This window comes from Venturia canescens, chromosome 10 (genome assembly GCF_019457755.1).
Source record: "Venturia canescens isolate UGA chromosome 10, ASM1945775v1, whole genome shotgun sequence".
Classification (NCBI taxonomy): Eukaryota; Metazoa; Arthropoda; class Insecta; order Hymenoptera; family Ichneumonidae; genus Venturia; species Venturia canescens.
Genome location: NC_057430.1, coordinates 8,053,563 through 8,079,447, shown reverse-complemented (window position 1 = coordinate 8,079,447; position 25,885 = coordinate 8,053,563). Strand labels below are relative to the sequence as shown.

Here is a 25,885-nt window from a genome sequence, read left to right as displayed (position 1 = left end):
CATACCTCCGAGTTCCCCCTCCATACCCTGCCCCGCAACAGACCCCGCGCCGAACCCTTCCTCACGCTCCCCCGTCCCCGCACCCCCCTGAGATCCCTGGTCCAGCTCTCTCCTAGCTTCTCTACATTGCCTCCATAAATTTCGGCTATCAAACGATTCAAGGTTACCTTCGCGAAAGCAAGGCAATCGATAATTGATCATTTTTTTTAATAAAAATTTCAAAATGTATATTTGTCGTCAATTGTACATAGATTTCAATGCAACAAGGCTTAAAATCTTCATTCCAAATTTGCGCTTCGACTGACAGGCCAAAATTTCAATCCGTTCATTTTTTCGGAATAATTATAAAATTACTCCGATGGTAATGGAAAAGAAATTTCTTTTTTTGAGAATTTCACAAATTTGCTCTGTCAGACGAGTCGTGCCATACCATTGTATACACAGTTCAATTTTTTTCAAAATCGGTTTATGAAAACAGTGTTGACGAATTTTGCAATCGAAAATTCGGTGAAACGACTCATCCATCTTCTTAACGCGGGAATCGTATCGTTGCTGCTAACGTGCAACACGCTATGGCAGTGCGTCAATATGATATTGCACCTATTCTATACCTGGTTTTTTATTCTAGTATTTGTATTCGAAGCCGTAGGATTTATGAAAGTAGAATCCGAACGATCCGGAATTATGGCAAAATCTCTTGGAAGTTTAGTAGTTTAGTATAGTAGGTGAGCACTAGTGAGAGTGAGCTCTTTACGGCTTATGGGATAGTAAAAACCTGACTGCCTTTTCCCATTCTTTGGTGTTTTCTAGACAGTTTACTAGAGACAATGAATTCAGGTAAGATATTTTTATTTGACATACACATAAATGGGAATAAATTAATAAATAGTTAACGTTTTAGAAACATGGGTGGACCCAAACCAAACATTCGACATTTTCTTCCAAATCAACGATCAAAGAGAATTCAGGATTCAAAAATTAGATCGATCTACTTATGTGAAGCTTAAACGTACGTGAATTATTGTATATTTCATGGAGTATCGAGTACGGTAAAAACAACATTTCGTGTTCAATATTAGTTTACTATTGTTCCAGATAATGACGCGTTCGCTGTTAAATACATTACAAATTGTCTCGCAACTGGAGAAATCCACAATAACGAAGCAAGTATTGAAGTCCTGTTTCGATCGATAGACGGAGTAGATTTGTAAGTTAATGTTGATTCTCTGCATGTTTTTTTTTCTGCAAAATTCGAAGCTCCTTTGGACATCAAAGCCTTATTTTTTTTCTTTATTGCATTTTAACTACTTTTCCTTGATATCCTATCTATATATATGATATGAAATATAATATTGTATCCTTCTATGCTGCATTACTTTTCATTGTATAAAAAATTCTATATTGCCAGTGAGCCTGTGGATCTTTCATCACGCACAAACTCTTCATCCCAAACAACCCAAACTTCGTCGACAAATGATAAAACCTTCTGCGCAGCTCCAAATTCTTCATTTATAGACACCAAAAAAGCTCAGTAAGTAAATAATTTCAACATATAGTATTTAATAAGTAATGTACCTCGTACAACATAAATAGCATATGTTGTAGAAGGTATCGACCGTGTAAAAATGTGAAGATAGAAGTTTCGGCAAAGGATGGCCAGCGCAGAGAAAAATGTACATAAAACCACATTTCTTTTTAAAGTTTCGGCCCTGATCAGGGCCCTCTTCGAAATTTCATTCATTTATTTTATTTATTATGAAAAATATATGAAAATAAATCTGACTACAATGAAAGCGGTCGCAAAAATCGTTAAATTGGTCATGGTTTTTTTGAAAAGTTTTAAACAACAATTCAAAAAGGTCTAGTTCTTAAAATCAATGATTTCTTGCTTTAAACTATAAATCAATAGGTATAAGAACTAAAAAAATGTTAAGCCAAAAAAATAGTAAGGTTCGAAAGTAGCTGATTTTTCGTGGAATGCTTGATATATATGTGGGAGTTAATTTGACTAAATCTATTGTTGGTGGTTACTCCTTCCAGGCAACCTAAATCGAATATCAAAGCAGCGGCTGTAGAGCCACTTAATACCAGTGAAACCAGTACTGGCACCTCACATCTCGCTGAGCTAGAACAATTGCAGCAATCTTCAACAGACGACCAAACAAATGTTCAGTAAGTTGTGTGAATTTATTGTAATTTCTTTTGGGTTTGTTTCATATTGAATTTCCTCCAGGAGTGCTCCAAGGGATACGAGTACGAGTTCTTCAAAGAGTGAAGCATGGAAGCATTTCAAAAAAATCGATAATACTTCGGCTCGATGCAATATTTGCATCAAATCGATCAAACATAGTGGCAACACGACTAACTTAATGCAGCATATGAGACACTCCCATTCAATGCATTTACCATTGGAAAAACGACACGCACGTCAAACAGCAACTGCAAGCGGAAGAGCTGCCAAACGAGGCAAATTCATAATTGATTCAGATTCAGAAAATGTGGATGATCCGTCACCGAGTAAGGTATGCCGACAAAAAATCTAAAGTCTAATGACTAAAATGTAAATCTGTATTAGAACAGTTTATATATATAGTAATACTTTTTGCAGCTAAAACCGAATATCAAAAAAGCATTCGAGAGAATGACCACATTTCAAGGTAACCTTTTGACACACGTATAAGAGATGTACATAAATTACTTCTTTTTTTGGTGTTGTACTAATCTTTAATTGTTGTACTCCGTTTTGACAGGTGGGGGCTCTTCTGCAGCCAGGATAACGAACAAAATCGTCTACATGATTGCCGCAGATCATTGGCCTTTGTCAATAGTTGAGTCAAGAGGATTCAGAGCGTTAATGAAAGAGGTCGTCCCACTTTACTCAATTCCAAGTCGAAAAACTATCACAAAAACACTTGAGCTGAAGTACGAGCAGATGAGAAAAGTGTATCGAGATCGTCTTGCACTTCAAACTTCCATTACTCTAACATGCGACATATGGACGGATACGGCTAATCAGAGTTACCTGGGCATCACGAGTCATTATTTGACCAAAGAACTCTCATTCGCGAATAGTTGCTTGGGAGTATTTCCACTTCATGAGCGTCACACGGCTAACTATATTTCGGAAAAATTGGAATCTTCCTTGGCGTCGTTCGGTATACCATTGTCCAAAGTTACAGCGATCGTAACGGATCGTGGAACAAATATTTACAAGGCAGCGGTTGACACGTTTGGTGCTTCAAAACACATTCCGTGTTTGGCTCATATTCTTTCAGGCGTAGTACCGATCGCTATAAAAACGCTACCTTCAATTGAAAAAATCTTCTTTCGTCTCAAAGAAATTGTCACGATTACGAAAAGGAGTGTCGTTGCATCGGATGAGCTGCGAAGACTCCAAATCTGCAATGGGAAGACTGAGAGTACGGCACTGAAATTAAAGCAAGATGTGCCCACGCGTTGGAACTCAACATTCTACATGATCAAAAGATTTCTTGAACTCCGTGATTATGTATATCCAGTCCTAATGAAATGCCCTTCAGCTCCGGAAATGTTGACACGAGAAGAGATTGAAATCCTTCAAGATTGCGTACGAGTTATGAGTCCGATTGAAAACGCAATACGTGAAATAAGTGGTGAAACGTATTCGACTGGTAGTATAGCCATCCCAATCTTCCGATGCATGGAAATCACATTGACCAAATGTGAACCGACCACAAAACCCGGGGAATCTTTCAAGTCTGCCATCATTGCTCAAGTTCAAAAAAATTTCGATGGAATCGAAAAAACTGAATTATTAGCAATGACAACGATTTTGGATCCCCGGTTCAAAAAGGTTCATTTTCAATCTGCTTTAGCAGCAGCAGGGGCAATCAGGAAGATCAACAACGAACTCAAATCGGATGATAATAGTAGCGGTTTGAAAGTTACGCCCGTTTCGGATTCAAAAAGCTCAACTGATGTTGATATATGGCAAGTTCATGATAACTTGATCACCAAACATTTAGAATTATCGGGCAATGATTCTTCGGAGCTTAATCTTGAATTGCGGCAATACTTGAATCAACCCACAATTTCACGACATGGAAACCCACTAGAATATTGGTCCGGTGTAAAAAAAGCATTTCCAAAGCTTTACCCTTTGGCAATAAAATATTTGAATATCATCACAACTTCGGTCCCATCGGAGCGTTTATTTTCCAAGGCTAGGGCAATAAAAACAGAGCGACGCAACAGATTGGGGGGTAAGCGTTTGAATATGTTGCTTTTCCTCAATTCAATGGGTGATAAGGACTGGGATTTAGAATAATCCATTAAGGTTTTATGTGTATCCGTATTTATACCTCAAATGGAGTTCTTTTGTACTTTTTAAAACATTGTAATTTATTTCTGTGAACTCTGTAATTTGCTTTACATAGCAGGTGTCAGTACATGTTCCTAAACCCCATGTGATATACTTTAAGCTTGTTTCTTTAAACTTACCCTGGTGGATTGTTACTTTTTGTCGAGATATATTGTAATTTTTGTTAAAATATATTGAAAGTTGCCTATTATTGACACGGACAAAAATTATGAATGCATGTGTGAACTATTTTACATTATCCCGTCATACTATTGAAATAAGAAATTCCACCGGTAATATGGTTTCTAATAAATAATTTAATTGTTTATTTCAACGGATAGCTTAAAACTGAAAAAAAATAACATTCAAATTTATATTGCAGATAACGACTTATGACTTCTTGGTGCCCTGCTGGATCAGGAACTGGAATAATTGGATTTCTTTGCACATTTTTCAGGAACTTCGTTTGAAAAATCAATAAAATACATAAATTTTTCGGTAAAAAATATTTCTTGTGGCGTTTTTTTCCTCTAAAAATAAAATTTCAAAAGTTGTGCATTAGAATGAATTTAATTTTATTTCATATAGAGAATATTAGAAAAAATCGATTAAACGATTATTTTTCGATTTTTTCTTGATAAATCGATTTTTTTGATATCGATTGTTGGTTTAATCGATTATTTGGAAATCGATTTTTTTTTAAATATCGCCCATCTCTACACTGCTCTTTCTCGCGTATAATAGTGATTGCGCTAGAAAACGCATCGCTCAATTATGGTGTCGATGTGCTATCCCAGCGTGTCACTTACTGGAAAACTCATCTGTAAAAATCACCGTGCTAACGCGGTAATGCAACGCGTTAACAATTTGGAGCATTTATTTGAATCAGTATGTCAACACACTAACGCAGCATGTTGACGCGCCTTAAGTGTATGGGCAGCGCGTCAACACGCTAGCTAGCGATCTGAAAAAGCCTTTTCAACGTGCTAGCCCAGCGCGTTGCAAATAGTCAGGGATGAACTAAAAATTCATTGAACGTCATGACAAATGTTAACTTTGTACAGCATTGTAAAAAGGAATGTGAACATTATGAAAAAGCAAAGAAATTGATTATCACAGTATTTACGAGACGATGAATTGCGACAGGTGTATCATTTTGCTTACCTATTCTATCCTAAAATATCAAAATAGATAGATATGAAAGTAGTCTTTTTTGGCATTGAAGACATCATGAAGAGCACGTTGGAAAAATAGTAATTCGTAAAATTTGCAATTTCAAACAATCTTTACAAACCAAGACATAGCTTCGCAATAGTAATTTGGCATCTGAAAGATATTGTATGTTTTTTGCGTATTATATTCTTTTGCATCCACGTCATCAAGATTTTATAACGAATTAATTGAAAATGGTTTTGTTCCGATGAGTGACAGGCAATTCGTTGCAACAATCGGTGGTACGACGTACGCTGCAATCCACAGGTACACATTTGATGAGATGTGCGACCTCACCCAAAACGATTATAGCCATATAGCCGTGAGATTTCATGATTGTTCGAAGAAATTTTTCGGGAAACAGAGATGTTGTGTTGAGAGCATTTTGTATAACTTGACGCTCCAATTTACAACATTGAAGTAGCACGTCACGATATAAATTTTGTAACTGAGTTTTGATATGTTTTTCCACATAAATAAATTTTGAATTGACGTATGAAAAAATGTCCAAATTATTCACTGATATCTGTTTCTTCGTGGCAAAAGTTTTTCCTTTTTGTGTTTGCAAATTTCTTCGTGGCAAAAGTTTTTCCTTTTTGTGTTTCCAAAATATAGAGTTTCGGATGTTCCGTACGAATTAGAGTGAAACCACACATGTATTTAGTTGTTTTTGTCGCGAGAGCGAAAGTCGTTTCATGCGTGGTGAGAGAGAACATATCGGGATTGAGTGCTGTTGAGTCAGGATTTAGATATTTAATGACGATACCTTCGAAGAGGACGTCGTATCTGTTAAATTGGCAGGAATCTATTGGTTCGGTTGTCCAGAATGCGGAATTTCCTTCTACATCCAAGCATGTTCCGTCTGAAAGGTTGCACTGTGTTCCTGATTGGAGAAGAATCTTGTTGTTTACCTGTGGCTTGGACGACGACTCCATCCCAACTTCCGAACGCGTCGCTGTACTGCGTGCCTTCGCATTTGCCGTTGTTCGTAAGGGATCCGCCAAGAAGGGCGGCGCGATTTGTTGTGCTATTTTTTCATATGCCGACGATGACACTTGATGGGCTGAGTTGTAAGATATCCGTTTCTTAAAGTTTGCGACAACCACGTTCGTCATTTTCTTTGGGTCCGGTTTGACCCCTTGATCGCTGATAACATGACCTAAATAACCGACTTCGCGTCGCAAAAATTCACATTTGTCCGGTTGAAGATGTAGGTTGGCCTACGAGAACCTGGTCCATGAGCCGTTGGAAAGTCGCGAGCGCGTTTTTTAAGGCGAAGGACATTCTGTTAAATTCATAATGATCAAAAGGAGTGGTGAAAGCGGTTTCGTGTTAATCGTTGGGATCGACCTTAACTTGGTGGAATTCGCTCGCTAGGTCGAAAACGGAAAAATATTTTGGGCTACCCAATTGATCTAAAATTTCGTTTATTTGTGGAAGAGGGTACGCATCGCCGATGGTCTTTTCATTAAGGTTGCGATAATCTATTACCATCCTCCACCTTTTGTTTCCTTGTGAATCGGCCTTTTTAGGAACGATCCAAAGAGAAGAACTATTTGGCGAGAGAGACGGCGAGATTACGTCGTTTTTAATTAATTCCCCGACTTGTTTTGTTATTTCGTCCTTATGGATCGGCGGGAGTCTATACTGCCTCGTAAAGACGGGTTGATCATCTGTCGTAGAAATTTTATGAAAAAAGTTCGGTACGAATTCCAAAGGTTCGGTCGGTAATTGAAATAAATCTGCGTTATCCTGGATTAACGACTCGACATTGTCCTTCTCTTCCTCGTTAAGATGGTCTAGGCGCAATAGTTTTTTAACTTCTTTAATTCTGTCAGCTTTTTGAATTTGGAGAACGTGTTTCACATAGTAACCGGGTTCCGATCTCCCGTTGCATAATTCGTCACATGTATGTTCGATTGTCGCTTGTAGTTCGTAATCGTCCGGAAGGGCGTCTATAAAATAGTCGGGAGATAGCAAATAAGCTTCGTCGACTCCCTCGTATTCTTCAATTTTTACTACTGGTATTTTGATCATTTATTCGTAGATTATCCTTGTTTTGTATCATGCTGCCTCTTCTTTTATTTTATTTCATTTGTATTTAGTATTCTCTACTATTAGTCTATTTACTTTATAATAACAAATCTTTCGACTTAACTAAACTCAGCGAGCGAACAACTAGTCTTTCGAGTTTATTTTGTTTTTATTTTGAAGACAAATCTTGTTTTCAATAAGTGATTCAAAACTATGGCATATATTCCGTTACTATTGCCCAATTTTAGTTATCTCATGTTAGTTACAGCATCTACAAAATTTTGTCAGTACAACAACGTTTTGTGTTCATTTTTATTTCATTTTGTTATCCTTTGCATCCTCATCGAGGAAGCTTTGTGACGATGAAAAATTTTTTTTCCAGTTTTCAATGTCAATGTGCTCAAAATGTTCCAAAACATCGAAAAATCATATCTAGAAAAAATAGCCGCGCGCGCGCGCGCGCGCGTGTGTGTGTGTGTGTGTGTGTGTGTGTGTGTGTGTGTGTGTGTGTGCGTGCGTGCGTGCGTGCGTGCGTGCGTGTGTGTGTGTGTGTGTGTGTGTGTGTGTGTGTGTGTGTGTGTGCGCGCGCGCGCGTGTGTGCGTGCGTGTGTGCGTGTGCGTGTGTGTATGTGTTTACCAGTCTCACACCATACATGACTTACTACATTACAATCCTACACCACTTCATATTATCATTTCTTTTATTTTTTTAAGGGGTTAAAAGTCATGCGCCTCCTTAATATTACATGGGCTATAACTTTTTGGTGATAAAGAATGGTATAAAAAAAATCGGAGCTGTTTTGAGGCGGAGTCGTGATTCGGCACAATTGCACAAAATCGTTAATAAACAAAGACTTTATTATTCAGCAGACACGATAGAATATAATAGAGTAGGTCATCGATACAATACACGAGGTCAAAAAAATAATCGAAACGATACAGAGATTAACGAAACAAGAATGAAAATGTTTAATGTTTTCAAATGTTTAATAAATTACCGATGGCGGTGAAAGGAGAAACCACGCTGAAACGCGTTTAGAAACGATTCATAATGTGGGTAAAAGAATATTATGAAAGATATCATAGCATACGGATGAATGTAATGTAATATATTTTTCTGTCCTCCATTAATTTTGTAGCTAAAAGCTTTAAAACCATAAACTTCCCCTAGGAAAAAAAAGGTTGGGACAATTACATTGAAGGTCCCTCGTTTGCTGATAATTACATCCATAAAAAAAACTTGAAAAAAAATTTTTTTTTTTAATTGTAAAAAAAATTATTTTACAAAAAAAATACAGAACAATTCGAAAAAAACTTCTCAAATCTTGAAAAAACATTATCTTTAAAAATAACTAATCTGTATCTATTTTTTAAAGTGTCAAAAGAATCAAATAACAGGTAAAAAATAAAAAACCGAAAAATCGTGCTTGAAATCATTTTGGAAACCGATGCCTCATTCTTCTTATTTGATTCGAACAGCTAAATCAATTGAAAAAAATTCCATCTAATTTACGTGCAGCATTAAAATTTATTATATCAATTAGAGGCCAAGTATTTTCTAATGAATTGAAAAAAGTTACCACTTGAATTACGTGCAGCACTAAAATTTATGATATCAATCGGTGGACAAGTATTTTATTAGTAACTCCAAATTTTGACATTATTAAATTATTCTGAGAAGCTTTTAAATAAAAAAAAATTACATGAAAGCTAGTCATTTGTTACTCTATGATGGCAGAGACTTATAAGAAAATCGATTCTTCTCAGACTTTCAGGATCCTCTGGTATTATTCACAAAATTCGACGTCGATTGAATCGATACAAATTATGTTTAAATATGTGTTGAAAGTACTTATCCGGCCCATCACTATTCATTCAATAAAAAATCAATCATAAAAAAACGAAATTGTACGGCAGAATCTGGTTAAAAATTTGTTGAAGTGCGATTCATTATTAATTTAATGTTCTTAATAATAGTATAAGTTAGTTCTTATTCCGAATGGAATTCGTTCGCTGGAAGAATAAGTGGGAAATAAAAATTGCCGTTATTGAATATAAACTGGAGAGTTATTTTGGAAGCTAGAACATGTATATTATGTACAATTTTTTTCATTTATCAATGCACAATAATATCTCTTGTATATTGCGAAACAATTTGTTTCCGTTTTTTATTAAATTACTGCAATTAAGTAACAATTACTTGAAGATAATTCTCTCGATTCCCTCTGCATGAATACTTGTGACTCATCAGTTCTAGACAAGCCCTGATTTTTATTTGGATAAACAATTTGAACGGAAAGTGATGGGCCGGACAAGTACTTTTAACACATATTTAAACATAATTTGTATCGATCCAATCGACGTCAATTTTTTTCCTTGTACTTTAATATGTTATGCTTATTAGCAACCCAAGAGCATGCCGAAATACGTGTTGCGGGCTGAGATATGATTTTCGGCTTATAACGTTAGAAAGTTAGAAAAAAGAAAGAAAAAGAGGAAAGATTGATCAAATTCAAGACACAACAAATCCAACAGAATTGGCCATTTTTAAATGTTGCTTTTGCATTCTGAATCTAGACATTTTCGTGTCATCCAAAACGTGCCCCCGATGAAATATATTTCCAAAGTTTGCTAGTGGCCGAAAAAAAGGCACCCGGAAACTATGTCAGAACTATTATGTCAGAACTCAAAGAAGCAAAAAAAACTGAGCGTACTTAATTCAACAGAGCAACAGAATTCAAAAACATTTAAGGTACCTTCATTGGTTTTGGAGAAAAACAATTTCAGGAGAATTTAGAAATGAATTCAGAAATGTAAAAATTCAGAATAGAATAGAAAAAAGAAAATTTGGGAATTTAGAAAAACTGAAGACTTTTGTGATGAATTTTCCAGATTACATGCTACGATTGGAGTAAATAATTTGAATGATTGGCACAAATGCTGCGACACAAAAATATGAAAGTTTGAAGGTATTCGCTCCATACCGCAGTAATACAAACTTCAATACTATTTGAAAAGAAATACTTTAAAACTTGCTCAACCAAGTTCCATTTCATATTACCATAATCAAAGATAGGGGGTGATACTTAGCACATATTTGTCCACAGAAATTTCAAAGTTCGCAGGTATCTGCTGCGATTCAATGTATCTGCGCAATGAGTTTGGAAGACAGCAATTTCAAATCCATCCATAAATGAGCAACTGAAGACTTTTGTAGTGAATTTTTCACTTTATGTTTATGTCACAGTGAGAGTCAAAAAGTAAAATGAATGGCACAGTATATAAATTTTATAGTTTGCCGATTTTTGGTATATTTCAATGATCCAAATCTATAGTGTTATAGTGAAAAGTTGTTAAAAGTCATGATGTTACATTAAAATGACATAGCGCACATAACATTCAGAAATTCTGTAGGTTTCCATGATGTTGGCAGGTATTATAATTAATCGCATCCAAAACTTAGCAACAGTAGACTTATCGTAATGAATCTTTTCACTAATAATTCCACATTTGCAGTTTGTAGAATAGGAATACTCAACATACACGTCATTTCATAAGTATTGTTGTCAAAATTTGTGTTTGCCTATCGCATTCCGAAGATTCGACTTTTCATATTATCAGCAAAAAAAACATCCAAAGACTTTTTGGAACAAGTTTCAAAATTATTACTCGACGGACCAGGTGGAAAAAGGATAACTACACTTATATCAAGACCAGAAACTCTTTTGAGAATCTGATGTACAAAATGTGCGTTTGATGATGGATAAACTTCCGAAAGCTGATAACCGTATTTTGAGCTGAAATTTGGCACACAGCTCCGTTTTGATATGACAAGACTTCTCTCCAAAGAATTTTTGGCGCATGTGAATATTTTCCGAGATATTGAATTTTTTAAATCATTTTTTAGCATGGTTATATATATCCGCATAGCAAGGTATCTCTCACGCGTCCAATATTTCCACCTTTCCTACTGATAACACACACGCACGCACGCACACACACACACGCGCAATGGAATCTTTGATTATGCCAAAATGATTCGATAAGTCTGGAACATCTTTGAATTTGTATGCAAACTGACATATCCTTGGATATGTATGCGGTCAATTTAGACTGGTAATTTAAAAAAAAAAGATGCCCACTACTGCCCATAACACGCTGCGACGAATAAACAAAAAGTATAGTAGCTGAGCTCTTTTTTGGAAACTGAAGTTACGAAAACATTCAATGTAAACCATCATCAAAAAAAAGATTGATGCCAACAACTGCACACGATAAATAAATAAAAAAGTGGGAAGTGAACTGTTTTTTTTTGTTGCGAGATTAAAAAAAAAATCAATCTAGAATGATGATTAAAAATAAAAAATAAGTTCACAATGAGCATAAGTGTGCTCTGATAAATAAACAAAAAACTAGGACTGCTCTTTTTAGAAAAACTAAACATAAGAAAATAGTCGATTTAGATCGATTTAGATAAAAAAAAAAACAAGCTGACAACTAGCACAACTGTACTACAATAAATGAACAAAAAAATAAAAAGTGAACTGCTCACATTTGACTATCTGAAGTTAAAAAACAGTCGATTTAACCTGATAATTGAAAAAATAATAATAATAAGCTCACAACTAGCATAATTGTGCTACCATGTGCTACGATGAATAAACAAAAATAAAAGGTAAACTACTCATCTTTAAAAAACTCCGATCAAGAAAACAGTCGATTTGGACTGACGATTAAAAAAATGAAATAAGTTCATACCTGGCATAACTATGATACTATAAATTAACAAAAAAATTGGAAAGTAAATTACTCGTGTTGAACCATCTACGGTAAAAAAAAACAAACGATTTAGGCGGATAATTAAAAAAAAAGAAATAAACTGCCAACTTGTGCTACGACAGATAAACAAAAACGTAGAAAGTAAACCACTCCTTTTTGAGAAACTAACAATAAAGTTAAGAAACTAATTATCTGAGACCGACAATTAACAAAAAATCGATAAGATCCACAAGTACACAAAATTATCGTACGCGAACAAAAAACAAAAAATAAGAAGTGAACTGCTCCTTTTTAACTATCTGAAGTAAAAAAAACACCAGATTTACATTAGTAACTTGAAAAAAAAATGAAAAAGCCTACACATGTATCAAGCAGTACTACGATTGTTGGACAAACAATTAGGAAATGAACTGCTCGCATTCAGTATCAAATTGACAAGCCTAGATAACCAAGCGACAAACAATAAAATGAAAGATGAGACGTACTGATGGAGCAATAATATACGAAAATAGACCCAGATTTTCATTTACCGGGATAGCAACGTTTAATATCAACCAATAACTGGTTAAACGGATCTTTTTTGAATTTACGAACGCGACGACGCCACAAAAATTCACATAAGTGATCAGCAATGGAAGTGGAATGAACCCCGCCCCGCGATAATTCCCGACGCATGAACCTCCAAGACGACTCAATATTTTGAGTATGCACTCCTGTTTCCGAGTCAACAAACTCTAGTGAATGATTAACAGTAGCATGATTGTACCCATGCTTACTCAAATCGATATACCCTTTCCAGCAGTGGGTATGAATCGTTGTTCCAACGGCAACGTGTTTTTGTATTAGCTGCAAAAGGGTATCGCGATCTCTTTTTTTTGTGGACAAATTTCCAATCGATAATTCTCTGGATGACCTTTATGAATCATGCCGAGAATCCAATGACCTTCTACGACACGACCTCGTTCGTATTTGCGCCGACCAATCTTACACTCATCAATCTCAACAATCTCACCTATACCACCAATGAAGCCTTCGTCTGCAAACTGCTCGTCGAGAGCAACCATGCACACCTCTCGACAAAACGAAAAACGATCAGCTACGGTTTCTGAAGAAATGGTTTCCCTGTTACGTCCCAGGAGGGAGGATTAGTTGGGGGCGCACAGTCGCCGATTTAGAGAAGCAGAGTGTACGTTGAGTACCTCTGCCAGTGAGTCTTCTTTGGGACTTGTGCGAGGCCCGAGAACATATACTATATTTTCAGGTATACGTGACCTTTTTATTGAGGTTGTGCCCGCGAATTGAAAGGATTTTCCAATTGTTGAGCGGTGTCGAAGGCTTCGCGAAATAAGTGTATGCGATGATATTTTGTTCACTACAAAATATATTGATGAATTTATTGATTGACTATTACACTTATTTACACTTTGAAATTGAAATGTTTTTCTATGTACTTTTGAGTTAGCGATTATGACAGAGTTCTCCCAAGTGATTTGGATTAAAGAGGGAGAGTTCTCCGATCTTAATTGTTTCGAGGTTCGCTGCTAACTGACTAACAACTAAGATTCTTAGCCTAGTTAGAGTTCGAGAGGAGGATGTGCTTTTTGGGGGTAGGATGCTGTAGAGGGGGTTTGTTCTCTGTGGTTTTTTAGTTTGGATTGGGTAAAAAGTATCGTCTGATTTGATGATTGGATTTGAATATGGGGGAGACTTTTCCGGAGATATGATTGGAGGAAAAGTCGCTCGAGATTTCTTAGAATTAGGGAAAGTGTGTTGAGCGGAGTTCTGAGATGTGCACGTGTTGCACTTGAGATAAGAGCATCTGTTTTCGGGACTCGTGGGAAACGCGAGTTTCGGAACGCATCTCTGGAATTTTGTGTGGATTTAGGAAATGCTGCATTCATAATAAATTCAAGGATAGGAAATCGGTCTTGGAGTGTTTATTTCTGGTTTTCCGTGCTCGTCTTGTAGGATTATTTATGGCGCCGGAACGTCGGGGAGAGTTTAGGGCACGCGTTGTGAGTGTTTAAAGAATGGGCAGTTGAGGAAAAAAATATGTGCGAGCGCCGAGTGTTTCGCAGGATGTATTTGTTATGGATGGTCTGGATACGCTCTGTGTTTAAAAATATTCTTAGATAAGAACTATGTATCGACAAATGATGATAAAGGTTAGAAATATACTCGTGATAGCGTTTGAGTTGAAGAGAAAAAGTGAGGGGCGTTTAGCGTAATGCTAGGACGTAACATCCCCATCACTTGCTATGGAACATTCTCGAATAGTTTGAGCAAATGTCAAGTGAATAGCAAAGCAATACGTAATGTATATGCAAGCTTTTGGGGAAACATGACACTTCTCGAACCATGTATTTTCCGCAAAAGTTGCTCCATGAAAATATTTCCCTTTCTGAAAGCATACGAAACGACCACAATGCATCTCAGATTCACAAAGAATCATATTTTTTTTATGCTTCTTACAGTATCGAGAATCTGGAATTAAACCGACATCTCTCAACCATTGCAACGTTCTTGACCGGTCGATCAAAATTGTCGAAAGTTTATTAAAATTGTAAAATTCTTCCATCTTCACTTCCTGATTGTACACAAACGATAAATAAAGAATTTAACAGCAACAGACAAGGCTGTAAGAAATAAATTCGGTTCGCTAGCACAGGGAAGCACAAAATCAGGCAAAAAAATGAAACTCACTTTCATTCAACAATACTATACTCAACAAGAAAACACTTCAACACTTCATTCAACAAGTGAAACTAAAAATCGAAATAAAATGAAAACACCCGTGTTAAATAACAGGAACAAGTAGGAATCGTACAAATGAAGCATTGTGTGGACAAAGATATTCAACGCATTGAAAAACGACACGAATAAACTCCCAAAAAAAATTAATCGAATTTAGAGCTCAGAATAGTACTTCTTTTTAACAATATGACCTCCTCCAAAAGGACATTTTGCAACTCGCAATATTTACCGAAATATTGAGTTTTGAAGTTGTTATTCAAACCCGAGCAAGTATATCTATATCGCTTGTCGGACTCAACCAGTATCCCTACTCCACTCATGAATTTTTTATAACAATTACCAAAGTGACCATGTCAAAAAATTGACCATAATAAAAAAAACAAAACATAAAATTCTAGATTGTTCGGTCTCCCCAGCGCAAAGCGCCGGGAAGACAGAATTTTTAGAAAAAAATCCCAGGAAGCGACTATATCACTTAGAGATTCCGTTCAAGCAGCATTCTTTTCGGTGTACGTCCTACGCTTAAGAAAAAAATATATATTAGTGATAAACTCAAATTGAGCTTAGCTGGAAGCCATCAACTAAACTATTGAATCAACCAAATTTTACTTGTTTTTAAAATTCTCCTAAACTTACCGGGTGCGTCACGTTTCGGCGCGACCGTTTCCGCGCGAGACGTTTGAGTGCTAGCCGTTTGAGCGCGGGGACGTTCTGGCACGAGAACGTTTGAATAAATCAAGTTGCTTCAGTTTCGATAATAAATTCGTTACCGTGATAAAATAATCTCTTAAGCACTATTACAAAAAAGCGTTCTTCACAGAACGAAGAATAACAGTAAACTGATGATTTGCGACCGGACAGTATACATTGTTACATTGATCATGTTATTGCGAGAAGACTGTATGTAATCTTTCTAAATCGTATGGAGGTCAATTCGCGTAGAATGTTTTTGAAAAACAGTATTCCATTCCATGCCAAATCGAACATAATGAAATAAAAGTTATTTCGCAGGATACGGGATGAGATGGTACTCAGATAATTAACTTAAAATTTTAATAGTTATTCTCGAGGGGCTTCGCCCCCTGCGACCCCCATCGCCCGCGTATCAATAATATGCGAGCATAACATCGATAAAATGTGTGTGAGTAAATGGAGATGAATCACGTTTGCTAACTATTTCTTACCTCCTACACACTCAGAATAGTCATATGAGAAATCTTGATTTCTATTTTCAGTGACAAAGAAAATATTCTTCGCATAGCAAAAAAAATCATTATTATTTTCAGTATCGTAAAAAAATAAAAACACGATGAATTCGAAAATGCGATCTCATGGGCGCGGCCGCACAGCCGCGCCGAAACGGCTGGCGCCCAAACGTCCTCGCGTCGAAATGTCTCGCGCCCAAACGTCTCGTGCCAAAACATCCGCGCCGAACCGGTCGCACCGAAACGTCCTGCTCCAGTATTCTGTTGATATCTGTCCTGGTTCCCCCCGATTGCTTCGATTTCGTCACTATAGAGCCATCCAAAGATGATTGAGTTTTCAAAAATCGCTATATTTAATGACGAAATCGAAGCAATCGAAGGAAACCAAGGCAGATATCAACAGAATACACCCTCACTATACATATATAAAATTTCAATCAGAGAAAGTATTCGCTCCGTGCAAACCCTTGGAGGGGATAAGCGAATCTACCACAGCGCCGGCGGTAGGGAAAAGGAACAATAATCGTAGAAGTTTTCCGTACGACTAGCATTGTGTTATTGAAGATAATTATGTATATTGCCAGGCTCAGTTCATAAGATTTAAAAAAAAAAATTGTATGCTACTGTACTGTATCTGTAATAAAAGGTTGTGTAAGGTTTCAGGATCAGTTATCGACCTAATTTCAGAGAAATTAATTATTAAAATTCGTGGTTTTTTTGAAGGAATTTAAAAATGGCATACCCAACTTCGAGTTGCTATAAAAGGGTATATTTGCCTAGAAATCCATAAAATTCTGGAAAAAACTGCAATTCGTATACTTAACACTTGTAATAATTTAATACTTCTAAAAAAAGTTGCCCTTATCGACCTATTTTTTACGGAATATTAAGTTTAATTTGAATTTCCGGCATTGGATTTCCTATGACTCGCTATGATAAAGAGACATAACAGTAATGCAGCAACTGAGTGTAATTATATCGTCTCTTGACGATGTCCTAACCTTCCTTTTACAGAGAGTTAGGTGATTGGTATGAATGAATTGAAAAATAAACAGTGGAATTATTTTTGTAGAAAATAACAACAACTAGTTTATTCGGTGTATAATACAAGCTGCTCCGATATGGACAGCTTGGAGTTCCTTACGAATCTGATTTCACAAAAATGCTTAAAAATAAGGGAAGAGGAACAGTACCCCTTCTTACCAGCTAACGAAAAATTTGGATTGGCTACTGTAATAAGAAGAGAGGAGGGAGCAAAGTATATGTTCAAAAAATGTAGAATGTACAGAATACTCGAATTCTTTGCACAGATTGCTAAAACGTGACGTACCGACTTTTTCGGAACTTGACGATGCTAATGATAAAAAAAAAGAAGGGAAATAACGTTTATGAGGTGGATGCGTAAAAATTCCCAGTTCAAAAAATCTTCTATTTCCAATTGCCCCAAGTGGACGCCACATGTCGGCCATAAACCCTCTGTGCGCACAACCCTTTACCTGCGCTGGGCCCGCGGTGCCATCCCTCGCTCCGGTCGATCTTTATAAAAAAGTGGCGCGTATTATTCGCGTTGCAACAGTAATCCTAACCTTAATTTAACAGATCAACAGAAAAGAGGTTCTGGGAATATTACGCGAATCGTTAACTGACTTTTTTTCATTTTTATAATTCAATACAAACATTCAATTAAAGGATTACATATGGAAAATTTTACTTATTAGAAATAATTTTTTTTCATATGTCAATGATATTGATTACTATAAATCTCAACTATCAGCAGTGCGGTATGACGAGACTGAAGCGATAGAATTACCTTAAAAATATGATTATTCTGAATTGCTTTCAAACATTTTCTGACAAATATGAGAATGATATATTCATTTCCACTGACTAGTCGTGAATAACCTAAAAATGGATCGTACAATAAATGTCATGACATATGTATCAATTATAACTACACTTATTTATTTCATTTGAGGATAATTTTTGATTAATGACTGTTGATAAATACATATAAGTTGCTTCCAAAAAAGCCATTTATTTGAATCAACTTCACTTTTTATAAAATTTCCCAATGGCCTACAGCTAATATTTCCAGGTATTTCGCGTTTTTGAGCTACTAAAGGTCGCCACTGCTGACTTGCACGGAGCGAATCAAGAGCGAATAGTCTCGGCGAGAACCACGGGCCAGCAGACGACAGGGCTGTCAATGCGTACCTGTCCCGAGACTCTACCGAGTCACTTGATATGCGACGAAAACACTAGCGGAGTGGGAATACCGACCGAGCGAAACAAGCAATATAGATATACTCGCTCGGGTTTAAACAGCAACTTGAAAATTCAATATCTCGGAAAATATTCAAATGCGCCAAAAATCCTTTGGAGAGAAGTCTTATCATCTCAAAACGAAGCTGTGTGCCAAATTTCAGCTCAAAATTCGGTTATCAGCTTTCGGAAGTGCACCCGAAGTTTCTAACATCATACTAACAGTTCCGTGTGTTTTTGTTTTATTAATTATAATTATTTATCAACCATATAATTTCAGATCGAAAAGAAACTTTGAGGTTATAGGTTGTCGCACGTTTTTTCTCACAACTTTGAACTTTTAGAACTGTTTTCGATAAACTGATTTGACTTATCAAGTTTATATTATTTATCAACTATGCGAACGTTCATTACATTTGTCGCGCCTTCATAACGTCAAACGCCGGCTGATTCGTTACCACACAACTATCAAAGGGAACTCGTATACATAATCTAATTACACACATGACATATAACCACGCTATAACTGACGATATATTTACGCTGGACAATATCCCTCGCACACTGGTTCAGTTGAAGGAATTAATACTTATTTCCAATCGAACGAAATAATAAAATCTGCATCACGCACTTTTTTAAAACACACGGATCACAGACTACATTTACGCGGCCACTTTTATACCGGTTTAATTCACTAAAAGACCGGTTTTTTTAATATTATGACACTACATCACTATTTTTACTAAAATAATAAATATTATGCACTCTACTAAACAACGAACATTTTTTAAAATTAAATTTAGACCGCACTTTGTTATGTCGAAACTACGTTTGTTCATGATGCTATTAAAAACTGACAGATGGTTGTACATATATACGTTGACGAAGTCTGAGCGTGGTTACGTTCATGGAGTCTGACCGTGGATACGTTTATGGAGTCTAAACGTGGTCTGTCAGATGGAGTGAGCCAATCAGAATGCGTTAGAATATAACTCTACTACATCTAACTCACGTCAAAACGCATATACGTATACGTCGAACTCGTGATGTTCAGTAACTTTTGCATAACTTGAGCCCGTGCAAAGTTTTTTCTCAGCAATTACGCCACCGATCATGCTGATTTTGGGCGGAATCGAAAGAGAATTTATTAATTAATCTCCAGTTCAATTTTCGAAGCCTCAGATGACTTATGAGGCTTATGAGTTTCGTATTTGAACAAATGACATGCCAATTTTACCCCAACCACCGCGAATCGTTTTATTCAGAGAAAAGATAGTCTCGGCGAGAGCCTCAGGCCAGCAGACGACAGAGCTGTCAATGTACTTGTCCCGAGACTCTACCGAGTCTCTTGATAAAGCTATCTCTCCCTCTCTCTTACGCGCTTCACTTAACCATCCCTTCTACTTCTACACACCCCTACCACAGTTCCCCTCCATGTAGCGGACCCTGCTTGCAACAGTTTCGCGCTCTCTCATTCCCGTAACCCCTCTCCCTTCCACCCTGAGATCCCAAGATTTAGGTTTCTCTTGGTTACTCTACTGTAGGGGAAAATGAATTTTATCGCTTATCAAAAATGATGTACTACAAATTTTTTTTATTACCAATACACATTATTAGTTAATTTTTTTCTCGTAGCCGTTTAGGTGCTTGAAATTTCTAAGAGATTTTAACGATTGCTTTCCCAATATTGTCGCCTTTTAGCATACCTACGAAAGCGTCGAACATTTTATCAAATCCGACCGTTACCGTCTCACAATATTTCAGATTTCCATCTCGTATCAGTTGAAGATTTTTCTCAATTCCTTCAAGCCAACGGTCTGCCCATCTCATCACGATAAAGCCTTCCATCTTCAATTGTTTAAATACGAGGGCGTGTTGTACGAGTGGACTTTTTGGTAGTTTACTCATATCTGCATTGTAGGATGATATGCTACCACATGCAGACACTCTTCCAAATGAATTCATGTTATACAGCACCACACTGGAAATATCTCCACCGACCTATTAATCAATTGTGAATAAAATACCCGATTAATAATTTGTTTACTTATGCTGTTTCTATGGTTTATTGTTTTATCAATTATATTATTATTGAATCACATAAAATTATTCAGATTTATTAGGTTTCAAACTGCTCAATCGATGAATTTGCGGTCGGTCTATGACTCTGGCTTTATTTTGAGTCAAGTTAATATTTGGATTAATAACCGTTCAAATGTATTATGGATTGAACATAGATCACTGTATGAGAGTCAATTTTCTAAGTACCTGATGGTATTAAGAGAGGGGTAACGTCAATTCGATGAAAAAAGGCCCAATTTTAAGAATTTTTTTAGACGCTACAGATAATAAAAATCTATTTTATTGATTGTGACATCATGATACAATATATAAACAATATTTTCTGAATTTTTAAAACTTGAATATCAATAATTAATTCTATGGTAGGTAATTAATTTCGACTTCGGAAAAAAAGTCGCGCACCGGTAAACAGTATAAATCGAAATCTACTCCACCGATTCTTTTGAAACTTGGCATACTACTTCCTTACATAATTGACCAAGTATGTACGAAACATTTTAAAAAAATTTTCATAATTAATAATTTTACAATGACAAATATGCTTATTTTTCAGGCTCGATGTTTTCAGTTCTAAGTGTCACAAAAAATTAAACAATCGAAAAAGAATCCTCTTGTAGGTACCTGGTCAATTATGTGAGGAAGTATTACGTCAAATTTTAGAAGGACTGGTCAAGTAGATTTTGATTTATCCTGTTCACCGGCGGGCCATTTTTTTCCGAAGAGCCTCTACTACCATCGAATTAATTATTATTGATTCAGTTTCAAAAGTTCAGGAAATATTGTTTTTATATTGTATTATGATGTCACAATCAATAAAATAATTTTTAAAATTTGTATCACCGAACTGACATTATCCCCCCCCCCCCCCTAAATCTATTGAAATCTGCTTCAATAAAAATATATACACATGTTGCTCACCAAATTGTTTACGCTATTTTAAAAGATTAATCTAGATAATAAGCAGAAAAAGATAAAAATTTTTGGGAATTTGAAAAATGTAAACAACATCACAGATTAGTTTTCTGTTTTATGATATATCTAAATTATCATTTGAAGGCAGCACAAACGTACTCACTTTCGACGTATAGAAAATTCAATGAAATGACATCACAGTCTTCGAAATATTTGTAACGATATTATAATATATGTGTCAGCCCCATATCGATCAGGGCAGAAGGAAAATTTCTGTACTCATTGTGACGATTATGAGGTTTAAAAAAAAATTCACTTGAGTGAAAGATCATAGAATTTATGATTATTTTTTATTCGTGACTTTCAGTTGTAAGATTTGAGTTGTAACATTTGAGAACCCGAATTTCTTTTAACGGCTAACGATTCAAAACTGTTATGTGCACAGCTAAAATTAATGTTATGCCAAAATGTACACTTACATTATCAAAGTAACAATCGACACCATCTGGGGCAGCTGTCTTCAGTTCTTTGACAATATTTTGAGTTTTGTAATTAATGGCAACATCAAAACCCAATTCTTTTTTTAACCATTCGCATTTCTTATCGGATCCAGCTATTCCAATGACCTTGAGACCCAAAGTTTTAGCGATTTGTCCTACATGAGAACCAACAGCGCCAGCAGCACCGCTTACCACCAAAGTTTCACCCGGTTTTGGTTGGCATATTTCCAAAAATCCAAAATATGCAGTATTTCTATAAAATTATATCGTCCGCATGTAAATTATATTTCTTTCAAAATGCTATCATACTCCACTAAATATTTGGTAGGAATAGTCACCCTGGCATTCCCAGTACTCCCAGAGCAAGTGAAGCAGGCAAATCACCAAACTCTGGTATTATATAGGGCTTTTGTTGAAGAGGGCTCTCATCTTCTTGTTCAACATTTACAATTGTATGTGTTCTCCAGCCGAAATACCCCACGATACTTTTTCCAACCGGATATTCAGAATTTTTCGATTCTATTATTTTTGCCACTTGTCCGCCGATCATTGTAATCCCTGCCGGAAATTGTGCTGCGTAAGGCCTCATGTATGGATCCACTGAAAGATATTGAGCTTCGACCAGGAATTCTATCATAAAAATAATCGAAATGATATTAATATTAAATTGTGAAGTGAATAAAAATACAATATTCCATCCCTTTAATGTTGAAAAAATGGTTTATCCTTTTATTTATTCACGTATGCATATGTAATGTTTTCGTATGAAAATTAAGTAGTGTGTTAACCTGAAGATTAAGAGTTTTACCCGAACTGTGTTCAGATTTTTTGGTCTAAGCCAACACTTGGAATAAAATTTCTTTAAAATTCTAAATTTATTCGTTTTAAAGCTCATGATAAAAGTATTCTGAGTTCATAAAAATGTAAAGAACACTTTAAAAAATCTTGATTCTGGCTCGACAATTTTCTCATTCACACACAAACTCGTATATTGAAATTTTTTCTCGGTAATAATTATACTCTGTTGTATGAGGTTAAATTTATTCACGAATTTGTGAAACAGACAAAACTACTAGATATTCAGCAAACAACAGAAATGCATTTTCATATAGTATTATCAAATTTGTGCATAGAGAGCTTACAAATAGAGAAATGGAAGATCGATAAAATTCAATACGAATGATTATTAATGAATTGTGCTTCGAATTTTTAAAAATTTTGCGGATTCGTATGTGATAATTGGAAACTCCGTCCCGTTGTTCAAGTAATCACCATAATACAGTGTAATATTCTAAGTACACGTTAAGGCTAAAATCACTTCTCTACGGTTCAAAAAAACTGCTATGGTATATTGCTATTCTATTTAATGAAATTTTCTTTCCATAAACATGTGGAATTGCAAGTGACCTAACATTTCAGGTTCAATAATTGTTGACGAAAAAACCTTTGCCAAATAAAATTATAATATTTAGTTTTGTGTAAATTGGGCAGGTTTCGTTACCGATAAGGTAGGAAAGATCGAACAGTTGTAACAAAATATCTTGCTATGCTGGCGTGACAGGTGGAATCTTCGCCTTTTGATATGAAGAAGCACGAATGCTGTTGAAAAATTGGAGACAAGTACATTTATGGTTTATGTCACCTGAACAGTAGTCTCAGTGAAACCCTATGTGATACTCATGTAGTCCAAAAAACAAATGCACGATAATTTATAAGAAGTTATTTTTTGATCCATTCTCTCGAAACTTGCTTCAAATTCATTACTATAGGTTATAAAAAAACTATTTCAAACGCAATGAATAAAAAAAATGAATCTGCTAAATTTTGGTAGTGTATGAAAAACGTTTGGTTCAGAAGAACAAAACGTTGTCAAATAAATGCAAAAGTGACGAGTACATCGGATGACGAATGTAAAAGATTCAAAACATAATGGTATGTAAAAAAAATTACGAAACCAATTGTAAATAATTTCAACAAAACAATTTGAAATAACTTTCACAAATCATGAAAAAACATTATATTAAAAAAAAAAAACAAATCTGTAATTATATTGTAAAGGGAAAAAAATCAAATAGAACGTGAGAAATTCATTCCTACGGAAAGCATCCGGAACTTGAGAAAGTTCTAGTGAATCAAAAAGTTACCATCTGAGTTATGTGCAGCACTAAAATTAATGACATCAATCGGACGATAAGTATTTTATTAGTATATAATTCACAATTTTGCTCAATATGAAATTGTTCTGAGAAGCGTTCAAATTTTAAAAAAATCGCATCAAAGTTAAAAGTCATTTGTTACTTTATGGTGACAGAGATTTAGAAGAAGATTCTTCTTTCAGGATCTCATGATATTCACAATATTTGACGTCGATTTCGTATCGGTACAAATTATATCTAAATATGTGATAAAAGTACTTGTCCGGCCCATCACTTTTCATTCAAATTGCTCATTCAAATAAAAATCAAATAAGACATTCATGTTTTAATTTTATGGATCTAGCATTGACGCTGGCGGTAAACGCCCTCTTGAATTTGAACATCATCTAGCATATGCTCGGCGGCAACTATTTCTTCGCAACGATTCATGGCATCGAATAAACAAAACCATTGCAACGGATAGAGGCTTTACATTTTGATATATCGATTTTTTTTAAGAAAGGGTACATAGGCTTTTCCGGCTAATACACCAGGCGAATTCCGGCTAATTTATATCAAAATTCAAAAAATTGCAATAAATTATAAATTTTAATATTAAGGTTAAGTCGTTAAATAATGACAGGATTTCAAAGACTAAAGCACTGTAGATGTATATTATTTATATGCGCCCACAACTACACCTAAATATTAAGACTATCTCTAATAAAATGAAATGACCATATAATATGTTAATAGTTTGATATCACAAAGCGAATGGAATACAATTCTGATAGAACCATATAAGAGAAAAAATTTAAGTTCAGTGCATACAATGAATACTGATATCAGGTTTTTATTTCGATTTTTCGGAATTTCAAATGTACTAGAATATATATGTGTGAACAATGTAATCGTCAAAAATATAATCATTTTTTGATATGGTAATTTCAGATCATCAATTATATTCAATAGCAACGCTGACAATAATATTGATTCATGAATAGATCATCAGAACTATGCATTACTCGAACCATCAAACATTCATCTCCGACAAATATTAGTTATTACTGAAATACCGCTGCATAAAAACGCATTATAAATATATCTAATTGTGTACCTCCATGTTGTAGAGGTGGTAATTCTTCATCAACAATCGTCAGATCGGATCGTTTCGGTTCTCCCTCGAAATGTTTGGTGAGCACATATTTTCTGGCAAGCACCATGGTTAGTTTTGTAGGTCCAACAGTACTTTGCTGTACGTTTTCTGAACAGGCAATGCACGACGTTGGACGGAACAAACTTAGATACATTCGGAAGTGGGGAACTGAAGATATTATCCAGTCAGTCATGACCACTTATCTTTTGTTTCACAACTTAGTTCAATTAGCAGATAGTTATCCGATAAGTTAAATAAGAATGAGCTTGCAACTTTTTGAAAAAACAGCATGACTTTGGTGTGAATCTAATTTTCCCAACATAGATATCTAGAACTATCAACATTTATTATTTTTAAACCTTATAGACGTGGAATTATGTTTATTTATAATTATTCTAATTCACAATTTTAATAACAATGCATTATCGTTTTGATATGACGGATAAAGAGGTGTGGTTCGGGTTCCAGTCGAGTCACGTCGTGTTCAGGGACCGTTACGTTATAACAGATATCAA

At 35.5% G+C, this 25,885-nt stretch overlaps 2 protein-coding genes across 2 annotated transcripts; one reads left to right on the top strand and one right to left on the bottom strand.

Moving 5' to 3' along the window:
- Positions 1–827: 827 nt before the first annotated feature.
- Positions 828–4,306, top strand: LOC122416770 (E3 SUMO-protein ligase ZBED1-like). The gene is made up of 5 exons (XM_043429815.1): positions 828–837; positions 1,096–1,207; positions 2,041–2,172; positions 2,234–2,517; positions 2,751–4,306. Exons 1-5 carry the CDS (start codon positions 828–830, stop codon positions 4,304–4,306), a joined length of 2,094 nt encoding a protein of 697 aa, XP_043285750.1.
- A 15,853-nt stretch (positions 4,307–20,159) lies between these two features.
- Positions 20,160–25,464, bottom strand: LOC122416920 (prostaglandin reductase 1-like). Its single transcript, XM_043430071.1, has 4 exons — positions 25,332–25,464; positions 22,418–22,709; positions 22,059–22,332; positions 20,160–20,586 (listed from the first exon to the last, which is right to left on the bottom strand). The coding sequence occupies exons 1-4, from the start codon at positions 25,435–25,437 to the stop codon at positions 20,242–20,244; spliced, it is 1,017 nt and encodes a 338-aa protein (XP_043286006.1). The 5' UTR covers positions 25,438–25,464; the 3' UTR covers positions 20,160–20,241.
- Between the last annotated feature and the right edge of the window lie 421 nt (positions 25,465–25,885).

Excerpts from the sequence above, each read along its gene's own strand:
- LOC122416770 (XM_043429815.1), top strand. Across the intron at positions 2,173-2,233 it reads GACGACCAAACAAATGTTCA|GAGTGCTCCAAGGGATACGA; the intron begins GTAAGTTGTGTG and ends AATTTCCTCCAG. Across the intron at positions 2,518-2,750 it reads TGTGGATGATCCGTCACCGA|GTGGGGGCTCTTCTGCAGCC; the intron begins GTAAGGTATGCC and ends CCGTTTTGACAG.
- LOC122416920 (XM_043430071.1), bottom strand. The coding sequence starts at position 25,437 with ATGGTGCTTGCCAGAAAATATGTGCTCACCAAACATTTCGAGGGAGAA. Across the intron at positions 22,710-25,331 it reads ACCACCTCTACAACATGGAG|AATTCCTGGTCGAAGCTCAA; the intron begins GTACACAATTAG and ends TTTTTATGATAG. Across the intron at positions 20,587-22,058 it reads TCGATTGTTACTTTGATAAT|GTCGGTGGAGATATTTCCAG; the intron begins GTAAGTGTACAT and ends ATTGATTAATAG.